This window comes from Argiope bruennichi, chromosome 10 (assembly GCF_947563725.1).
Source record: "Argiope bruennichi chromosome 10, qqArgBrue1.1, whole genome shotgun sequence".
In the NCBI taxonomy this organism is placed as follows: domain Eukaryota; kingdom Metazoa; phylum Arthropoda; class Arachnida; order Araneae; family Araneidae; genus Argiope; species Argiope bruennichi.
The window spans coordinates 19,194,194-19,216,945 of record NC_079160.1 but is presented as its reverse complement, the minus strand read 5'-3'; the positions used below and the strand labels follow the sequence as shown (position 1 = coordinate 19,216,945).

General features: G+C 28.2%; 1 protein-coding gene across 11 annotated transcripts in view; it reads right to left on the bottom strand.

Moving 5' to 3' along the window:
* Nucleotides 1-3,866: 3,866 nt before the first annotated feature.
* LOC129989166 (calcium-dependent secretion activator-like) overlaps nucleotides 3,867-22,752 on the bottom strand; it is a 72,289-nt gene continuing 53,403 nt past the window's right edge. For 10 of the 11 annotated variants that reach the window (XM_056097521.1, XM_056097525.1, XM_056097524.1 and 7 more), the window contains 11 exons: nucleotides 22,564-22,720; nucleotides 17,620-17,761; nucleotides 16,975-17,130; nucleotides 15,503-15,620; nucleotides 15,351-15,386; nucleotides 14,725-14,799; nucleotides 14,555-14,638; nucleotides 11,852-11,977; nucleotides 9,967-10,071; nucleotides 9,415-9,560; nucleotides 3,867-7,410 (listed from right to left, as the gene is read on the bottom strand). In XM_056097521.1, coding sequence (XP_055953496.1) covers nucleotides 7,227-7,410; nucleotides 9,415-9,560; nucleotides 9,967-10,071; nucleotides 11,852-11,977; nucleotides 14,555-14,638; nucleotides 14,725-14,799; nucleotides 15,351-15,386; nucleotides 15,503-15,620; nucleotides 16,975-17,130; nucleotides 17,620-17,761; nucleotides 22,564-22,720 — 1,329 coding nt within the window. In that variant the 3' untranslated portion in view covers nucleotides 3,867-7,226. Of the gene's footprint in view, nucleotides 7,411-8,894; nucleotides 8,916-9,414; nucleotides 9,561-9,966; nucleotides 10,072-11,851; nucleotides 11,978-14,554; nucleotides 14,639-14,724; nucleotides 14,800-15,350; nucleotides 15,387-15,502; nucleotides 15,621-16,974; nucleotides 17,131-17,619; nucleotides 17,762-22,563; nucleotides 22,721-22,752 lie in introns of all 11 variants that reach the window. The other variant, XM_056097530.1, reaches the window with a different exon arrangement.

Here is a 22,752-nt window from a genome sequence, read left to right as displayed (position 1 = left end):
AAAGGAGGCAGTCTGCAGCTGCCGGAGTGGTAGTCGGAATCGACGATAAACAACGGTTCTTCCAGAGATTAGCAGAGAAGCGACGGAGTCAAGCTAGTGCTGAACTAAGCTGTGCGCTACTGTCTGCAGTGGAGTCTTGTTGTGTGCACGTCTCGGCTGAAGATAATTCTCTTCTCTATGCTGTATATAGTTGTCGTCTTTGTGCTGTCCTGTGTGTCGTAGTGTCAATAAACGTGTTGTGTGTTCGTTCTACTGAAAGGACTGATAATTGTGTTGTGTTATCTTTATACCATACACAACCACTAAATACACACAAGTAAACAAACCCGACGGATTGATAGTGATAGAGGGAAATCCGTAACAATATTGTCAAATTTTTGTTTCAATCGGTTGAGAAAAAAACAAAACAAATTCGGATTTTTGGATATTATTAACGCATGTCAGGGATTAATCGCCAAATAACTCGCCAATGATAGATTCTGATAAAATATTAAATTCATGCCAAAAGGCAAAGTTTTGAAACTATTGCCCGCCATGTAAAGCGTTCTGTGACATGACAAGTTTATTAGACTATATGCAAGAAAGTTTTGGTGAGACCAATCCTACTGATTTTTAAAATTAATAACGATTGAAAGAAATGTAATGTAGAAATGAAATTGATATTATTTAAATGGTATTTTCAATGCATAGTACATATTACTTTTTCGGCATAGTATTATTTTTCGCCCCTTCTTCATATTTAACTTAAAAAAATTAATATAATCGCACTAATATTTTGTCTCCATTGCGACTCCTAACACTTGCATCCTTGGCACGTATAATACAAACCCTTTACCTCCATGCGCCAAGCCACTGCACCGCTATTGTGTCATTCTGGTGGGGGTACCATGACGATAAAAATATGAGTTCGTTTATGGCGTTTATAAAGAAAAAAAAAGTGGATGGGCTGCCCAGGGTCATCTAGTAATACTTAACCACTAATGATGACTGAAATCGCATATGGCTTGTCCAAACATGCAGGCTTATCCATTAGCCGTCTATGTCATCGGTTTCAGTCGTACCAGAGCTCTACTACAGCCCAAACCGGGATTACACCCCAAAAAAGTTCTTTCGTTCATTTGGTGGGATTGGAAAGACGTATTTTCCCACGAGCTCCTTCTCCAAGGTGAAACAATAAATTCTACGAAATACTGCTATCAACTGTATCAATTAAAAGCTGCCATAGCTTTAAAAAACACGGCCAGAATTAATGAACGCGAGGCGTTCTTTTTCATTATGATAACGCGAGACCACATATTGCATTAATTGTAAGAAAAGCTTTTACAATTTGATTGGGATGTTTTACCGCATCTTACATACTCACCAGATCTCACTCCATCTGATTATTACTTCTTTCTGCCTTAAAAAATTCTCTTCGAGATAAGCACTTTAAATCCAACAGCGAAATAAAAGCGCACCTCGAGGATTGTTTCGTGTCCAAAACACAACAATCTTGGAAAGAAGGCATAATGAGGCTTCCCGAGAGATGGAAAAAAGTAATAGAGCAAAAGGGTTCTTATATAACAAAAGAAACAATATCTTAAACAGTAAATATTGTGTATTCATTTCATATTAGAAATAGGAAAGAAACTTATGAGACACCCTAATATTATTAAGTCAATAGAATGCAGTCCCTATTGGTAGGCCTCTGAATACAGTCGTTGAAGTCTCATTGTATGTTTAAAATTTCAAAGCTTAGAATAAGCTTTGAAATCTTACGCTTAAGCTTACAAATAAACAAGCCATGAATAATTCCGATGTTTCATTTAAGCTTAGCAACAATTATTCTAATTGTTGCTAAGCTTAAATGAAACATCGGAATTATTCATGGCTTGTTTATTTGAGTTCTGACGTCAATATACAGTATTTGTTTGGGAAAAAATAGCCAAAAGGAAATGATCATAGTCACGCCATTGCCTTATTTCCGCTTGTTTTTTCAACTTTTTGATTTGATAATTTCAATCGATGTAAATGTAAGTTTGCTTTTAATTGTTCTCCTAAATTTTCTATCAAGGAGTAAATACTTTTCCCTTCTTCACACAATTTTTCCGCCGATTATATTGATTAAATAAATACATTGCATTAAATTGAGCCGTGTGCGCACAATTTAGTATTTTTTGGTTTTATTTTTCGTACTAATTTAAATGGCTATTGGAAGAGGAATACAGAATTTTAATTATTTCAATTAATTGTGGATTTTTATTGTTTTCTTTGGTACTTGAATCGGAAAACATAACTTACGAAAGCCATGATAAAATTTTCAATGAATTTCTAAACATATTTTCATAATTTTCGATGAAACTTGCTAAATGTGTCATTATTTTAGAAATATGCGAAAGAACATATATTTAATTCGCGGGAATAAGTAATCGAAATTTACAATTTTTTTGGATATGCAGACACTGATTAAAAATTACCAAAGATATATAGTTTAAATTACACTTCTTTATTTCATACTATTCATAAGGTAATTTTCAACTGTGTTTACTGGATTTTAATTACAAGCAAGTTTAGTTATATTAAAGTCCTGTTTTAAAGCAACTCTAGTTCTATTTTGGGATGGAACTCGTAATGTTGAACCGCGGTCAGATGACGAGGACGACACTTGAGATCCCTCCCCTTCACCCCTCATCAAACTTCCATACCAACCATTTGCACCTCTGAGATAATTTAATGAATTCGAAATTAAATTTTTAAAAATAACTTTTCCAGAAAAATTAAAGAAAAAAAAACGTGCGTTTTTTTTCCTGTTATTATTCCAACATTTCTCACTGAATTAAATCAAACAATATTAGATTAATACCTTTATTAATTGATTTTTTATTATTTTCCTGTTCAAAAGAATTTTTTTTCACCGATCTGCGGATGATCCGCAGGAGTATATTTTACTCCCTCACAGATGTGGCGGGGAGCCAAGCCTGATTTTGCAAAAAGTTGAATTAGAAAATCAAGAATGACGAAAGTTAGAGCATCGTTTGCAAGTTTTCTAATTTAATTGTCTCTGCGCCGCCACATTCAGTATCATGTTTAGATTTTTATCATCTGTAATTCATAAGGCGGAAATAAAGAGACACAAATGTGTACAATCATTTTTATTTTCTTTCTGCTTCATTTTCATAGCTTTGTATTACGTTATAATCGCTTTGATTTTGTTACTATTCATCACGATACGGGAAATATTGTTCAGGTTCTGCTATTATGTATATTTTAGAGACATTCCAATTAAAATGTGTCAAAATATCAATATAAATTTTGGACAACATGATTTAATGACAACCCCCCCCCCCAAATGTAAATAAAAAAGAATTTAAGAAGTGTAGTCATAAAAATTTAATGAAATAATAATAAAAAAAAGGTTTAATTTGATAACTTTTCTTGCAAAATAAATCACACGAGTTTTAGGGAGTTAAGTACAAAAATTGTCAGTGTTTACATATAACAAAATGTATAAAAATTGTAATTTTATGACAAATATAATCTAATAAAATACAAAGGGAATGGAAACAGAATATTTTGCCAAAACACTGGTGAAAGGAGTTGGGAATTTATATAAATTAAATATTTTAACATTAATTTTACAATTAATGTTATTTACAATTAACATTAATTTTACAATTTAATAAATTCTCTTCGATACAAACCTCATTAATCCATTGCATTTGAAAAGACCCAATAATATAAAGATAAGAACATTTAAATTTAAAATGTCTAGAGAAAAAAGAAATATAATTCATCAAATGACTTTTCTCTCAATGTTAATAACAGATTTGACTTTGAAACAAGAAATTTATTGCATTAAAATGATAAAAAGAACAATGATTTGTGAATGAAACAGAAGTTTAAAAACTTTATTAGAGCTAAAAACTACAAAGAACTAAAAATTTACAAATTAGTCTACAAAATTTCTAATAAATAACAATTGTACATTTTTTTCACTTTGCAAGAAAAATATGAAGATTATATTTAGACTAGACTAGTTTTAATGTTCATTGACATAAATACAAAATGATTTAGGTTTTGCTAACATAAATTGCTGCCACCAGGATTAGATAATCTCTTTATGCTTCATTGCCAAAATTGATACATAAGTACAAAGAATATATATATATATATATATGTATGTGTGTAATGCATAATGATGACAAAATAATATTCATTAACACATATGACTAGAAAAGAGGATGGGATTCAAATATATCACAAAATAATCGAGATAACTTAAAATGAAAAGTGGTAAAGCTATTAAAAAATAGCAAAGACACATTAAATTGCTTTCAAGTATGACATTATTGCTATAGAAGTTACAAAAGTTGTATAGTATTTTACATGGTGGCAGCACATAACGACAAAGGAAAAGACGAAGAAAGTTTACATGTGAACTAACAGTACATTTGCATAGATGTTTTCTTGTTTATTTTACAGAAGAGACTACATAATCTCTTTCAAAAGCGTATAACAAAACAAAAAAAAAACTAATACTGTAAAAATAAAAGTTTAAAAACAAAAAGTAACAAAAACGTATAAAAATATTTAAATCTAATAACAAATGCACACACTTATAAACCTTTCCTAATTCTAGCTAAGCTGGTCCAATAGTACTTCAGTTACTTCCATTCAATATTAGTATTTAGTAAACAAAAATTTTGATTTCTTTTTGAAGCATATCACCAATTTATCTATTCATTATCACCATATTTTGTTCAATCCTTTTGATATTTAAAATTATAATTACTCCAGTCAAAGATTAAAGTATCTAGTAAAATAAAACAATAATTTAAAGTATTTCAGAAACCCATTTAAATAAAAAAAAGATCAAAATAATAGAACATAAATCAGAAATTATTAGAGTATATGACTAGACTTGTATTTCAATATTAATAAAATTTTAAAAATAGAAAAGTATACATTAAGAAAAACAAAGAATTATTCACCTAATTAGTTAATACAAATAAAGCAAACACTAAAAAAATAATTGAAAATCCCAAATTGTTTTAGGAAATATTTGGTTTTATATCTTAATTAAATCTATCTACTTGTATAAGTTTAATTATTTAATTAATTTAAAAGCATTTTATTTTACAATTTTTTTTCATGTCATGGTTTTAATCAAAATGCTTTTATACTGTAATAATCACATACATAGTCCTTAACACATGCACATTATTATTAATAATATCAATGCAGATACTGATTTTTCAGTACTGTTATATTTGAAATTTAGAACAAAATTTATAATATATTTATTTTTGTATTCATGTTTTTGAGGACATCATTCACTGATCTCGCTGTTAAAATCCAACAGTTTCCATGCATAAAAAAATAACTATTAACAGAAAGACTAAAAAAATAAATGAAAAAAAATTATTATAATCTTTCTGGCAATATACAGTAAATGCACATGAGGTGAGAACAGGCAAAATACACACTATGAGAAAAACTAACACACACAGGACTAGTAGATAAGTGGCGAATGTACAACAAAGGAGTACACATCCTACCGAAAATGGTAAGTTTCCATAGGTGAGAAATATTCAAAAGACTAAAGAGTGACCCCTAATTTGGTCTAAGTTTCGTTGTTTAGAGAATGCTGAGTCCAGCACCTTAGCAGTATTGAAGAACACAGAAACACTAGTCTTAACAGCACTGCAGTAGGTTGAATGAAATAATACATCAGATATACTTCATGTTATTGTACAGATAGCAATGAAGAGAGTATGTTCAAAATATAAACATACATAAAAAGACAAATATAGAGACCAGCAAGACTAAACATTCTTTATAAGACAGATACATTTAAGCCTTTGTTATTTACTTTCTTTTTCTGGAATAATGAAAGTTGCAAGCCGTATCAAAATGATTAATATAAGGCTTATATTTTTTCAATTGCATCCACATCAGTAGCAAAAAACATGCTTTCCTTTATCATTTAGCAAACTATTTGGAAAGCTTATTTATTTTGAGCTAAATCGATCACTTTATTAAATTTGATTCATGTTAATGTATGTGGCAGTTCTTACTTAAGTAGCTGTCTCTTTAAAGAAGGGTCAGACGCTGATTTTTGATTTTTGTCCTTGAAATATAGTATTGCTAAACATTTTCCCAAACCATTAAAGTCCCACTGGAAAAATTCTTTTTACAAGGTCTATATAAGGAGTATTAGAAGAATATTGTCCAAGAGTAATGGAAATATACATCACAAATATTGCTTAGTACAGGCTTATAGTATTACATGAAATTATATTTCATTCTAAGTAAATAAACAATACTAAAATATTTATATAATTCATTCACAACTGCAATAATTACTGCATATCAAATATTTAAGATAAAAGTCAACTCCACAGAATTAAGTCCAACAGTTAATAATGTTTAACTATCAATTAAAAACTATACAATCATAAAACTTTCAATACACAAATGACTGAACGAATCTTGCAAACATTACACAATTCATTTCAAATTAACTTATTTCTTTTTCCCCTTATAACAGATTATTAGAATCCGTAACGTATCTAATAGAGCAATTAATAAGTAAGATCAATTTAAAACATCTAAATTTTAGCCCTATCATTTTAAACTGTATAGAATTCTATTAAGAAGAAAGAATACGAATCATAAAATTGTGTACCCTAAAGATTGGAATGATGTCTATGACTCGGAATCCGTTTCTATGTTTGAAAAGTAATAAATCTAATTTCATGTACTCGAGATTGACTGCCTAGCAATCAACAAAACGAAAATTTCTTAACTAACAGTGATAAAACACACTGTGTTTCCTTTCATGTCTAAAGAATTACTGTACATGCTCAGGACATAGCGTATCGGTGAAACAGAGAAATACGAAGAAATGCATAAAGGCTAAAATCGCACTTTTCACTTCAAAAGAGTGGATTTTATTTGCTAGGTAAACGTGCCACTACCCTAGGGGCACCTTGGCATTTAAAAAGAACATGCAATGTTATTGTTTTGTTAATGCTAAATAGGCATCCTGCTCTAGAGACGCTCTCTGTCTACTTTTCCTAGACTGTTAAGTACACTCAGGAAGCAGAGACACTATAACAGTAACCTTGCAAGTCTAAATGCAATAAATGCCCCAAAAAAGAAAGTCTGTGTTTGTCTGGAGGGCTTGAAAACACCTGAGGAGTGATATCGCTCTTGACATGCTTAGTGGGGGAAAAAAAAAACAACTAAAAATTGAGAAAGCCTCCAGAAAATTTGTTAGCTAAGCCACCTAGACCTCCACGACTCAAATTAGATATTCTTCCGACCATATTTTGGGTGACGTTCTTAATGCTACTGACATAGCCTTCTGCTCCCTCATCCCGCATCACAGTCCTCCCCTTGGCTCCTTCTTCACCATCCGGATAATCCCTGCAAAGGAATCAAAGCAACAAATTATATACAAATTCAATTAACTTTTTATACATTTTTATTACAGTAATAAAAGGTGACAATTTTTCAAATGAAAATATAGTGAAGATTTATTTGTCAGCTACTAGTTGCTACTCGGTGCATTGCTGCCTCAGAAGAAATAATTTTGAAAATATTGTTTGAAATTTAAAATAACTGTCTTGCTTAATTAGGAATGATAGAAAGAATGATATTTATTTTCTTATTCAAATTAAATTCAGACCAATAAGCCAAGTCTGTTTTCAATTTTTGAACTTCATCAGCATGGTAATCAAGAAGAAATAATCAGGTTTTATTTTCTTAGAAAGAACTCAGCAAATACTCAGAGTTTTACATACAGAAATGATCAAACAAAATGTTTAGAAACATTTGATATCAAATTCTGATTCTAACAGATGGACCGAAAATAAAATTGTGTATAATACACGTAGAACTATAGCAATTACATTTTAAATATAAATATTGCTCATTTAATATAAATGCATATTTTTATTGCAAATATAATTGTTGTAAATATTTATTTGTAAAGATAAGGTATTTAGTTACGAAAATTAAATCCATGCATAAGATTTTGTTTCATTACAATATACATTCCTAAGTAGATTGCAAACACCGGCTGACTTCAAACTATAACAATGTTCTGCAATGTAATACTTGATGTGTTAGAAAATGGCTTATTGCAAAACAACTAGTTTTTAAGGTTCCCATGACAAATATAGATTTAGCAATTGACTTAGTTTCCATTCGTTTCAAGTTTTAATGCTTAGAAACAAGAGTAAATTTCAAATAAAGATAATACAGTGTATATTATTTTTTTCTTATTTTTTCCCTCCCATAAATAACAATGAATAAACTAGTTCAAAATTAGTAATAATTTTGAACTAGTGTTCTATCTAGTTTAAAATTATTACTAATTTTTAAGTTATGATAACGAAACCTTCTGACCAATATACATAATAGAAGAACTATACAAAAATTAGGAAATAATGTTTTTAAAACTTTCACACCATTAGTACTGCAATCAGAATATGTAAATTTAATACCAAAAATTTTCTTCCCAATAAAAGCAGTTTAAAATTGTTATGATATGATTTTTATTTAAATGATGTATCATATTATCACAACAGCTTTTTAAAAAATAATGAAGAGATGAAACAGCCTCAAACATTTGTTACCTATTTAGCGACTTTCAAAAAATTTAATACTAAAATTCATACATTTATTTATTTATTATATTTTTAGAATTTCAGTCATTTTTCTTTATTAGTAAGTGGGTAATCAATATAAAAGGAGTAAAAGAAAATGATATTCAAAAAGCATTCTAACATATCAAAAACTGCTTTCATTATTTTATCGGTAGTTATAATCATAAAGTTCAAAAATCGTAGAAAAAAAACCATCACCATCCCCACAATGCATGCTATTATTCCATAAATATTACTTACAATTAACTAAACAGGATCTATCTGAAAACAAAACATAAAAAATTAAAACCTAATTAGAAAATATAACTATAAAAAATGCAACATTAAGCAAATAAAATAATTAATGTTTATATAAAGAAGTTTTAAATCCATTTCAGGGAGAGAAAAAAAATACAAAAATGAATATTAAAAACATTAATAAAAACAATCCACTCTTTTCTGAAAAACTAATATTATACAAATATATATATTGTATATTAAAACTTATCCTTTTATTGATTTGCTATATATAAAAATATCATAAAGAATGGAAATGTTTAACAATACAGAGCAAACTTTTAAAGCATAAAATCATTGTGGATTTTTTCACTTAAACAAATTATAATATTAGATCTAATAATATATTTCAAATTATTTTCAAAAGTTAGATTTGACTGCTATGTAATGCACTATGAAAAGATTGAATAATGTTAAAAGATTCATATTTCAATACTATAATAAATAAATAATTAACTTTTGCAACACAAAATAACATGCATACTCAGAATCATCTTTTTCTCTATGACTAGGATCATTAACAGCAGCAGTTGCTTCCTCTAGTTGTAACCGACTTGTGATAGTTTGATACGTTTTTGAATTCAATTTTTCTTCTTCTATCCCTTGCAGCTCAAAATCAGAATATAGTTTCTGAAATGAAAATAAATGTAACTTATTGGAAAAATTCATATTTGAAAATCAATAACTACAGACAACAATAAGTGATAAAATAGTTCCATAAGAAAAAATATCCCAACATTATTGTGATATCTTCATGATATTGTCCTGTTTTCAGAATATCATACATCATCATAGATATAGCTTACAATATTTTATGCTAATAGAACACCTTCACAATTTTATTTCCTTCCTTGGAATTTTTTTCCATTATATTTCATAAGTTAGAGTAAACTGCATTAGAAAAGTTAGAGTAAACTGCATTAGCAGTTTTTTTTCCCCAGCAATATTTTTGTAGGGATAATTCCTGCAATGAGATTTTACTACTACAGTTTGACATGACATTAAGGGAAAATTCATCATAAAATCATCCACTCACTTTTGCTATATGAGACAAAGCTGCTAACTGGAAGGAATGTAAACCGTGATCCAATCTTTCAGATAACCATGTACATATCATTGATATTTGGGCAGCATACCAATCCTTAAATTAAAAAAGAACAATTGGTTATAAATTGTTTACAAAAAATCTATTATATAATAAATCTGCAATGCATGAATTAAATAAATAATATTTTAGAAAAATCATTATAGGCCATGACATTCCACATTAATTTTAATACCTATATTTGTTTCTACTCAGTTGAGTTGTATTATGACTACCTACCTATCTATCTACCTACCTAATAAGTCCGGTTATAACCAAATAGCAACCTCTTACTGTCAAAACAACAGTTCAACGGCATGTCTTGGACTCAATATGTGCTTTGAAGGTGGTGACAAACATCTGGGGCATTAAAAAAGCAGAGCATCAAGTAATTTGTGAAAATTTCGAGATGAAGGGTCTTTCAGTCAGATGTGTTGATCAAGGAATTTAGATCAAGATCTGGGAAATTTAGAGCCCAGGGAGTAATCGGAACTCTTTCTTATATTTCTCAAATCATGCACATACAATTATGGATACATGGTAAGTAGAATTATTTAAATGGCATGAATGATGCGAATGATGGTACGTTTCAATAGTATGTGTTCAATCATGTGTTCATTCACGGACACATGGTCTTTTGTACTATCACTGCTGTAGAATGACAATTTTATAATTATTTTAAATCATTTTAGTTATTTGTCCCCATGGCATTACTGGCAAGAAAATTACCGATAGGGGGACAATTGCCCCCTATCAGCAAGGTTATGTGTCATAATTTTAGTAGAAGCATTGGCCGAAAAAGAAACATTTATGATAAAATTCAATTTATTTTTCTTTTCAAAGTAAGGCAACATTTGTACATGGAAGCAAAGTTCTTATGTATTTCTTTGCATCAGTAAACAAGAGCAAAAAGTATCAGAAATTTTTCTTTTTAGTGATTTTACTAAGAAATTCTGATAGGGATATCTTTGACACGTGTTGACTTAAGAAAGAGAATTTCAAGTATCTTTGAAAGGAACGTGTAAGTTATTAGGAATTTTTATCCCAACCTCGGAATCTGAGAACCAAACAGTCCACTATTTTTTACCAGGCATGTTAGAAATAATTAAATAAAAAAATGGGATTTGAGTCAGGAAATTAAATGAGATTTTAGAATTAAATAACATGTATTAATGTAAAAAAAATAGGAAATTTATTAAGATTTAAATTAAGTTAAGAGATCATTGCATAGATACATCTTTATCTATGTATAGATCAGTAAGGCATGATGTTGAAATTGTTAGTGAATAGGCAATCTTATTGAGTTTAAGCTTTTTATTTATTCTTACTTAGTAGATTGCAGATTGTTTTTTTAAGTATTTAGGAGTAATATCAGGCCTTCATTGTACATTAGTAATCAAGAAAAGACGGAAAGCAAACACACACACACATGCCAAAGTGTTTAACTGCAAGTAAAAAATTTTTCATCGAAGTGAGATTACATCATTATTTCCATGAAAGGAATTCATGAAAGCTCTTAAAGCATTTGAGACTAGAACTCAGAAGGTTAAAGTTATATTTAATTGTGTATTACAACTTAAAAGAAATAATAAATGAAATGCTCAACAGAATTTTTTTTAATATGAAAAAGTTAATTTATTATATTTATAAACATATTAATATTGCAGAGTAAAAATCATAAAATTCTCATTATAATATTTTTGTGCCAAGCAAGGTTGGATACATCACACTGTATTTTAAAATTTCTGACAACTTTTACAAAATATAATAATGAAAAATTATTAATACAGAATCTGAATATTGTGTTCACTTCTACTTTATAAAAGCACCAAATTACCTCAAACAAACTAAGAACCCAGAGCTCATCAGTAACCTTCTGCCTCAACTGCTCCATGCTGTTGCGAGCAAAGTTGATGTACGCTAACCCGACTTCTTTGCCCGAGCTAGATACACCTTGCTTATACTGCAAGGGAAGAAAGGAACATTGGAATAAATTTCAATAGATTTTTTTTATTTCAATTCTTCAAATAGATCTGTCTATGCATAAAATAACATTTTTAAATAAGACTTGAAAAAAATAATTAAAGGATGTTATGTTAATATGAAAAACAGGTTATTTACCAAATTGGAGAAAATTGTAAATACAAGATATTTAAATTTTATTTTAATCATAATTTAAATCAATGCTAATTTGCTTTTAAGAAATAAAGATGAATACTAAGAAGAATAAATCTCAAATTCAATATGGCTCACATTTCAAATAAAAAAAAGTTTTCAAAAAGAAAATGACAATTTTAAAATTTTGGCAGTAGAAAATCTGGTTAAAATTATAAATTCAGAAGTATAAATAATTTTCATTCAAGTGACATCAATTAAGAATTAAAAAAATCATTGTTGCCATTAGTAACTGCTTTTTCCTTGCTTTTTCATAATCAGTCATTCAGCAGTAATCCCGTTGAAATATTTTTACAAGCTGAATTACAAAAATGTTATCCATCCTCTCCTGCAAATAAGAAAAGGTCTTGGGCAAAATAGCAAATGCCAAAAGGGCTCAGATTTTATCTTGAGTGCTGTATATGATCATTTTATGCTTCGTAATGCAATAAACACCATGTACATATTTTTGGACACCTTTTTGTTGCTCCATTAAAACCAAATATTGACTCAGAACTCATTTTAATCTAATTGGTTCCATTTTTCAGACAGCATTTACATACATTCGAAATTACAAATAGACAGACGGTGAACCTCTACATGGATCTAATTCAAAATTTGATACTGATCTATAGTTTAACTGCTAAAAATGTTTATCAATCTTATTGATCTAACTTTTTGCACAATGATATTATCATGCACATATGTCCAGAAATAAGTGTCCAAAAAATGGATTATAATCAAAATTTGATAAAAATTAATATCGTGTAAAGACCCTATATCAATCCATACTCCGTATTTATCCATACAACTCAAAACGTTTTTGAGTTATTTTCTACACAGACATATTTAATTCCAAAAATGAGCTTTTTGAATTGAGAGATATCTGAAACGAGGAGATTCTTAAAATTCTGTGTCTAAATTTTTGGTCGTTTAAAATACTTCTCCCATAATCATGACAAATAACTTTTGTATTGATAGTTTTCAATAGCTACAATTTTTTAGAAGTCTTGGGATCAAAAATGATTTTAAATCTATAACTTTGACTCTCTATCTAAACATGTGGTAATTTGAAAGTTCTCCTCTGTTACATCTCATTTCATTTTCTTTCATTCTCATTGCTCAAACTCTTATGAAATTAGAAAAGGAAATGGCAGAGGGATAAATATTTTCTTTTCTTTATATCTCCTTACAAAAGGAGCTTACTTATACTTGAAAGAAATTTCTATATTGAGGATAGGAATTTTTTTATATTAAATAATTGTTGTCATTTAGAATATACTGAAAACATGAATAAAGAGAGTTAATGATTACATAATAAAACAGTCTATATTTATTTTTATAAGCATCTGTTCCTCCCTCCAATTCATCAGTTATTTCTTAATAGAACAGAAATAATTATAGTCTGGATCTGTTTCTAAAAACTTCCTAAATTATATATCCTGTTTAATCTATTAGTAACTTATCTAAAGTAATTTTTAAATTCAGTTTCAATTACTATTTTACTTAAGAGGCGTGGGAGATTTTTATGACAAATCTTAAATTCATAAATAGCATATAAAAAAATATAATGAAGCAAATACAGCAGTTATAATAGAGCATACAATTTGTAAAAAATATAATCTTGCATACAATTTGTTTAAAAAACTACTTAATGAGACTATTAAAACTAACTTATTGAACTGAAGTAAGTAAATTCACAACTGCAAGTTGTGAATAACATCATTTTTTTCCTTGCACTTGCTGCAGTAGAAGCATTACGATAAGATGTTTTCAATTCACTAACAGCATTATCTTAAAACTATTTCAAATAATTATTTTACAATTGGTTCATTTGTTGGTATAACATAACCACTATATCTCCCATCATTCTCTTTTTACCTTTTATTTTAGGTCCTATATTTTTCAAAAGATAGTATAATCATTTCTACTATTAAAGTATATCCTATTTTATATTATTAATCTGTTCACATCCTGTCTTAATAATTCTCGATTAATAAAAAATAAGGTATATTTGTATATCAATAAAATTCAGATATTTTTTTCCATAAAAGTTTGAAACTTTAAATACTAACTCACAAATTCAGTATTTAATATATGGTTTTTAAAATTTAATTTTTCTGTCATTAGGCAAACAATATGATTTGGATAACTTATTATAAAGGATCTACCTGATATGAACTTAAAAAAAAAAGATAGCTATTAATAAGTTTTTTTGATTATAATAATCTGAAAATGTGAACAAACATTTTGTATTGATATCTCAGTATTAAAAAAATCAATACCAAATTGCATAAGAAATAATTCTTAATATTACTAAAACTAATTTAATGAAGTATGGTTTTCAATGAAAAATTCTTTCCAAGAAATGAAAGCTCGAACTTACTGTGAGCGATAAGATAGGTGCGAGAAGGCTACCTTCATCATAACGAGATAACTTGTTTAAAGTTAGCTCTAATATGCTTGTCAACTGTAAAGAAAATGAATATTTCAATTCTGAAAACATGCCAATATAAAATAAATATATAAATTCAAGAATATATTTCCAATAAACACCTTCGTAATGAGCCCTGTCATCATTTGATTCAAGCTTTTATCAACCAATTCATCGATCTTGGCATGGTATTGATGCTAGAAATGGAAGGAAGAGAGTTAAAATAGATAATAGCGTTACAACAAATGAGTTTTTACAACAGACTAAAAATATATTTGTTGTAACTAAAATGTATTTTATAATGTACAATGTATATTTTAAATGCATAATTTGAACATAAAATGCACATATTTTGAAATATGCTTATGAACAAATATTTTCAGAGAAATAAAAAACAATTTCATGCATTAAATAAAAATTTTAATTTATTTTTAAAAAAATCAACAAAATAAATATTGGAATGATCCAATATTAAATTGTTGAACATTCAGTAATAATATGTAATTAATTAATTACAAAAATCAATACTTCTGAAACTGTATCATCATTTATAAATTAAATAACTATATAAAGACCATAATCATCAGTTTAAAATCATTCTAAAATGCATTATTTCTTTTAAAGTCTGATTTCGAAGTCAAAAAAATGAAGAAAAAATAAAAAATATTTTCAAAAAATTTTGCTTTCCAAATTATCAAAATCAATCTTCATAATTAAGCATTGAAAATAAAAAAAAAATATTACTTACCAGGTCTACTCCTTCGACAGTACACAGCTTTAAAGACTACAAAAAAAGAAAAGAAAGAAACTTTAGTAAGATATTTCTTTATTAATAATTTTGCTATATATTATTAATTTAATGCTAAAAAGAAAATTAAATAACAGGAATACAAAACAAACCTGATTCTTGGCTTCAAGAACTACATTTATCATAGCACACATTTCAGACGGAACTATATAATCTGTACTAGTCCATTTGCTACCTTTCTTTTGCCATTGCTGAAATGCTTGAAGAGTTCTACCAACAAAAGCAAAGAAAAAATGAAAAAGAAACCCTACTGTAGAGAAAGTGTTTAGAAGTACAAAATAACAAGAAATTAAAAATATTTGTATGTTCTATGGAATTCTTACTTTTTATAAATTAGTAATTTTCATGCAAAAGTTTATAAGAGAAAGAGTTCTTTTTTTATAATTGCAATTTCCTATCGGGAAATTCATGCAGACATCTTAAACAGAAGCTGTTCTGAGAACACACATAATAACAAAATTTTAAAAATTAGATTATAATAAAACTAAAATTATTAAAATAAAATTTAAAAATATATTGTATTCATAATAATTCCTTTTACCCACTTTCATTTTAATTAATCAAACTACACTTTAAAAAAATATAATAGATACAGATAAGTCAATTCTCATTACAAAATATTTTTTACAATAAAATTTATCATAAAGAAAACACTAAAATCCTTTTAATATGGTATAGCCTTTTAAATTTCTTTGAAGATCTCTTTGCAAGATCTTTTCTTTATAAAATGAACAAACAGATTTTTTTTTATAAAATGAATACTCATTATGCATATTTACATAAACCTCAACACACACACACACACACAAATTACCACAATCTGAAAAATGTGGGTATATTCTTAAAACAAACAAACAAAAAAAAAAATGAATACAAAACTAGTAGAAGTGTTTTTTTTTTTTTTTCCCCTGCATATTTCCAAACACATGAGTTATTCTCCTTCCCAACAATAAACACTGAGAGGCAGGAGGAAGACCATGAATGCCATAACGCGCACACTTTTGTTTCTAGAATTTAGTAATAAGTCTTTTGTACTTTGGAGTACAATAATGAAAATTGAGTGTGAATTTTGGATACCCTTTTGTTGACCAATTAAAGACAAAATTTTATACAACACAATTTTAGTAAAACATTCACATACAAAATTTATCTAAGTCATTGTGTTTTAGTTTTCATGTTTATATGCATGTAAAGGAACAGACTGATAAACATTAATTCCCTGGTAGACCTACACTTTAGATGTTAAATCCATGGACCAAATTTTACTTATCTAGCTCATTATGTTTCATAATTATTGTGTTCACTTGCTATTGAACAAATTCCTCTGAATGGATTTCATTCAAAATTTGATGAAATCTATAAATTTGGTGCACAGAATAAAATTTCAACCTTTAAGCTCAAGGCTTTCTTCTTCTTCCTTTTTTTTCCCCCCTCCTTCTTATGATCACAAAACTTTATGCACTTTGCACATGAGAAAACTAAAAGATTGCTAGGCAAATAAAAATACTACTATTCTAGAAAACTTGTAAACAATCTTGTTTTTAAATAAATAAATCATGCCTACCTATTGATGCAAGATTCTATCATATCACAAGCCATTAATTTTAATCTTTGTTCTAAATGCTTTCCAAAAACTTCATCAGGCCAATGCAAATCTCGGATGAAAGATTGAAGAGCATCTAACTTCCAAAAAAGATCTTCTGAAGTAATGCAACCATGTCTGGGGATAGAATGTATTCATTACAATGAATAAGAAAAAATTAGTAATACATTAAAAAAAGGGTTTCATTAATGAAATATTATGTATAAACTATAAATAATTTATATGTATCCCGTTTTCTACTTTGTGCTTCTTCGGGTGATAACTTCTTACGAGCTTGCCCTTTATTAGCTAGACAGGAGAATCGGGTACATGACGTACATTTGCGCCAAGTGGTAGCTTTTTTTTGGCGATAAATCGCTAACTGTGACAACCCTCTTTATCATTATCTAATAACCCTAAAAGCGAAAAATTGATGCTTCAAAAGCGATAAATCGCCAATTTTCCGCGAGTAAATTTTGTGGTTCCATAAAATCAAATCCAGAACATCATGTTCTCAGTAAAGTTAATGTTTCTCTAAATAGATCAGCAATTTTATAAATGAATTTTACTGAAAATGCCAAAGGCTCACTGATAAATTTAGAATATAAGTGAAAGGTCATTACTCACCCTTTGAGTTCCCACCTTTCTTTCTCATATCCTTTGTGCAACGACTGAGCAATGGAGGATTCCATCAGATCAACATACCTCACAACTTGAGGTGCAAAAGTATCACGAAGATGTTGATGAAATCGCCCACCACATAGATTTTCTATGAAAGAGGAACAGAAAAAATATATTTTTTTTATATAATATTAATTTAACGCTTTTACATATAAAAAAAAGCCACCTTGATTATGTATATATGTACCACATCTCTTCCTAAGAACTCTTGAGATGAATTCAAATAAATTTTGTATAGTAATTATATAAGAATTACTTATATAAACTGTAAGAAAGTTGTATAAAAGTTGAACACTGCCAACTTTTGAAGATATAAAAATTAATTAAGTTAATTGGAAACTAACAGGATTTTTTTTTTTTTTTACACTTTGAATTATTTTAATGTTAATCTTTTAAATTTTTCTTTTATTCTAATACATCATTTTAGAACGTTTTTATTGGTCTTAAAGTAGTGATTTTACTTTGCTTAAAATTAAGCTTAAATCAATAGCTCAAATAAAGACATTGTCAACAATACTAATATGTAATAAATTTAATAATTTATTTAGAAAATTAGTTATCGTTTTTTTAAAAATTGTCTGGTTCAATTGATATATGAATTTTAATTAAAAGCATACGATAAACACTTCAGACAATAAATCTTCGGGCCATAACTTTTTACGACCCTTGATTGTCCAAGAAAGGAGAATCGGGTACATAGCGGACATTTGTGCTAATTGTAACTTTTTGTTGGCGATAAGTCGCTAAATGTGACAACCTTCTTTATCATTTCCTAATAACCCTAAAAGCGAAAACCAATGGGCTCAAAAGCGAAAAATCGCCAATATTCTACCCGTATATTTTGTGGCATACAAAAAAAGAAGAAAAAAAGTTTTTGTTACAAAAATAGTTTTTACGTTAAAAATATTACACATGAAAAGATTTTAATCACGAGTAGCTAATACCTTTATATTACCAGCTAATGCTTTTATAAATACAAATATTACATTTGATAAATAGATAAATTCTAAAATTAATAAATTACATTAATTAATATTAATATACCAACGAGGTGGTCATCTAGACATTTTCCTGCAAACTCTATAATAAAAGTGTTACTCCTCTTCCTCCATCATTATAAAGTGTTTAGTTTGAGTAAAGTCCCGCACTTTATGAGTGCATGCACCTTGATTTACAGTAAGAAAAACCATATATACCTTTTAAATATTTTTAATGCCTTTTTGTTGACCTATTGGACCAAATTTTGAACCAGAATTACAATTTTAGTAACAAGATAATGTGGTGCTATGTACCTCACTTCCTGCTATTGAGCAGCACCTCTGGCGGAGGAAAAGAGAGTTGCAATCAGTTGATGTCACGATGAGTCGATGCGAAGATGAACTATTACGACGAGTTGTTTAAGACGAACTTTTATGTTAGCTCTGAACCTGATTATCGTAGTCTCATCCTGTAAATTTGTCATCTTCAATTTGTTCATCATAATTTGTGTATCATCATTAACGTAACTATATTGTCACTCCTTAAATTCTCACTATCAACTAACTCGAACTTGCTATTGCTTGGCCATCACTCCCACAATAATACATTATTGTTTCGTTAGTCTACGTTATTGCATTTACATGTTTATGAATATGCAGACAATCAACTCGCAGTCGAATAAGATTCAAAATTTGATACAGATCTGTAAATTAAATAATACTGTGAACGAAATATTCATATAACTCTTAGCAGTTATAATGTTCATTTGAACAAAGGCAGACACATTTCCTGGTAATGGTCATCTTCCTAAATTTATATAAAATTACAAATTTGGTGTAAAGACAACATACCAAATTTCATGTGTCTAGTTGAAAGCGTTTTTGAATTAACGTTTTAGAAGCACTGTTTTTATTCCAAAATTGAGTTTGCCAAAATCAAGAAAATCTGAAACATGGTGATTCGTCCGAATCTGGTGTTCCAATGTTATGACGATAACAATACCTTTTCTCTGCATATTTCGTATATGACTAAGTAAAATTGAATGCATCAATAAAGTTATTCCGATATATTAATGTCTGTAACTGTCCCTTAAATCTGTTCGCAAACCCTCTTATTTTATAAAAAATATGAAAGTCTCGGGTACCCGCGAGTTCTGCAAAGGTTGTTCACCATCTAAAATACTAAAATTAGAAACGCACTACTCTAAATGCTTTTATGATTAAATAAGATCTCTCAATTTGAATTATAATATATCCTTTTTAGGTTGGACTAAGCAATTAACTTATTCATTAATTCTCATAATGAACTATGTTTATACAAACGGACTTGTAAATTTCAACGATTGCATTTTTTTCCTCCCATAACATATACTTTTAAAATGTCCAATTTTCGAAGAAATTTTCTATACAGATTATTTAAATAAGATCAAAATGCGAAGTGTTGCATTAAATACTGTCTTTTTTTAAAAAATAGTGATAGAGATAATTGATCCATTTATTTTCATTTTGATTGAAGACCCCATTTTATACAAAAATGCACACAAACTGTTTTTTTTTTTTTTCGAGCAGAAAACAAACTCATTTTTATTTGCTTAATCTGTCATATCATCTCTACATGTTTCTAGTTTTATTCTATTGAATGTTAATTAATTTTCTAGTACAACGAATCTGAATACTATCTCTCAAAAGAAATTATAGTTCATCTGCTATAATAAGACATCTGTGAAATAAGCATTGCATGACATCAGATGAGTCAATTTTAATAAATTATCAAAAATGAATCGTCCGATATAATATTTATCATAAGTGTCTGATCGTATTTAACGCAAACCTATACTTTGTCCCCAAAGGCGGTCAAATTAAGCCCTAAGTTCAAACATAAAATTTTAAAAATTTATGCTAAGGCGGACAAAATCTGCCTTAGGGCAGGCATACCTTGTCTTATGCTGGACGAACTATATGTAAATATGCAGAAACATTTAAAATATCTGATTTTTAAAATACATTATAAATGGTTTTTTTTTTTTTTTTTTGAAATTTGTGTATGGAACACCTGCATGCTAATTAGACAAACTGTCAATAAAAATTCAATAAAATATTTCCTACAAGAATCTTTTTTTTTTTTTTTTTTTGTCTAAAACTTTTTTAAATAAAAATTTGCCTGCCAATACATCTCTTTTTTAATCAAGCAGATTAAAAACATAATTAAAAAGCGGTTGATGATGTTACTCCTAAAATACTTGTTAGCATTCTTCAATCACTTGGAATTGCATAATCCTTCATTTTGGCAGATATTGTTACGGAAATCGCCCAGTGGCTCGACGGTGCAAGATGTGTAACAAGAACAGAAACAAATAACATTTTTTACAAAAAAAGAAAAGAACCAAGCACAGGCAACATAAACGCATGTGAAGCACACACAAAGACAGGACTTGCACAAATCAACAATACACAAGCAAACATCAAATCATTAATAAAACAACAACAACACAATACTGCTGAGCTCATCCACACAATTCAAAAACCTTCAAAGACAGAATCTATTCTTTGGTGAGCACTTAGTTATTGATACCCTCCTAATAAAGCATGGCATTTCTTAGAACGCTCTTCAGATTAGACTCTTAGATTAGGGTTTTGATTAGTCATATTTTTTGTAATACCACATAAACTGGCTAATATTCATTACTGCATTCTTTAATGTACTCAAAAGCAAGATTTTAAAACAATACATTAACAACCTCCACTTTTGTAGTAACTTTTATGAATATTTTGGATGTTTTTATAACATATTTAAAGGAAATAAATGAAAATATAATTTAATATAAAGAATATTATATTATAATTTAATATAATTAAATGAAAATTAAAAAAGGATAAAGAAAAAAAAATTTAACTTTTGGAAATTGTTCAATTTTGAAAAAAATTAGAAATTATTACAAAAAATTTAAAATTTAAAACTTTTTAATTTTTAAAAATTTTGAATATTTATCAAAATTTAATAAATTTAAAATTCAAAAATAATAAATGTAGGATTAATATCTTAATTTTTTTCATATTTATTGAAATATATTATACAAAACTGTACATAATAAAATAATTTTCATTGATTAGTTTATCCAAAATTATTAAAATTTATGATCCAAAATTATGTTCCAAAATTAAAATGTTCCAATGAAAAAATAGTCAAAAATAATAAAATATAACAATATTTCATTTTTTTCCTACTGCATAAAGAACCTTTGAGTAGAGTATTTATTGCCAGTATAATTTTATCATAAATTGAATGAACGCCCCAAAATAGCACAAGACTATTTGAGGGCAATGGAATGAATGCCTCAAAATGGAATGAGGCTGCATTGGGGAGTTTCAGGTAGTAAGATAAAAGTGTGGAGACCCTGAAGAGGTTTATTATGAATCAGAGGTAAATTTTTGAAAAAAAAATCAGTCAAGGCAGAGTTTTTGCAGCAAAATGCAGTGCATTTTGATATGATTCAAAATAAATTTAATTGTAAGGTCATTATGCAAGATCTTGTATCCAACATATCATGGAGCCTTAATGATTAAAATTAACTACTAGTTTTAAAACACAAGCAATTTTTAAAAAAATTTAATGATGGTTGCTGACCTTTACATAAGATGGCGGTATAGAATAAGACTGATCAATTAACATATTATTAAAGCAAATACTGCTTGCTGGATATTATTAAAACTGATAATTAGTACCAGAATTCCTTAAATTTTATTTTATTCTATTTGTTTAAAAACGAAGGCCCCCCCCCAAAGAGAAATTTCCTTTATTATTCACTGTTGTAAAATAAAGACCTAGTGTATAAAATCATATATTTATTTTTTTGAAATTAACATTTCTCTGCTTTGGAACTCAAATATCAATATCATAAATTAAAGAAAGTACCATCTACTCGTAAGTAGTCATTCAGAACTTGGAAGACTGGAAAACTATCCCATGTATCAGGTGGTTGCTCAGCTAGAACAGTATCCATATCTACAGCAAACAATGACCAGAAGATCTCTGCATGCTCAACAAGAAGATCACTGAACCATGCAAAAGCCTAAAACACAATGTTCAAATTCGTAAAAAGAA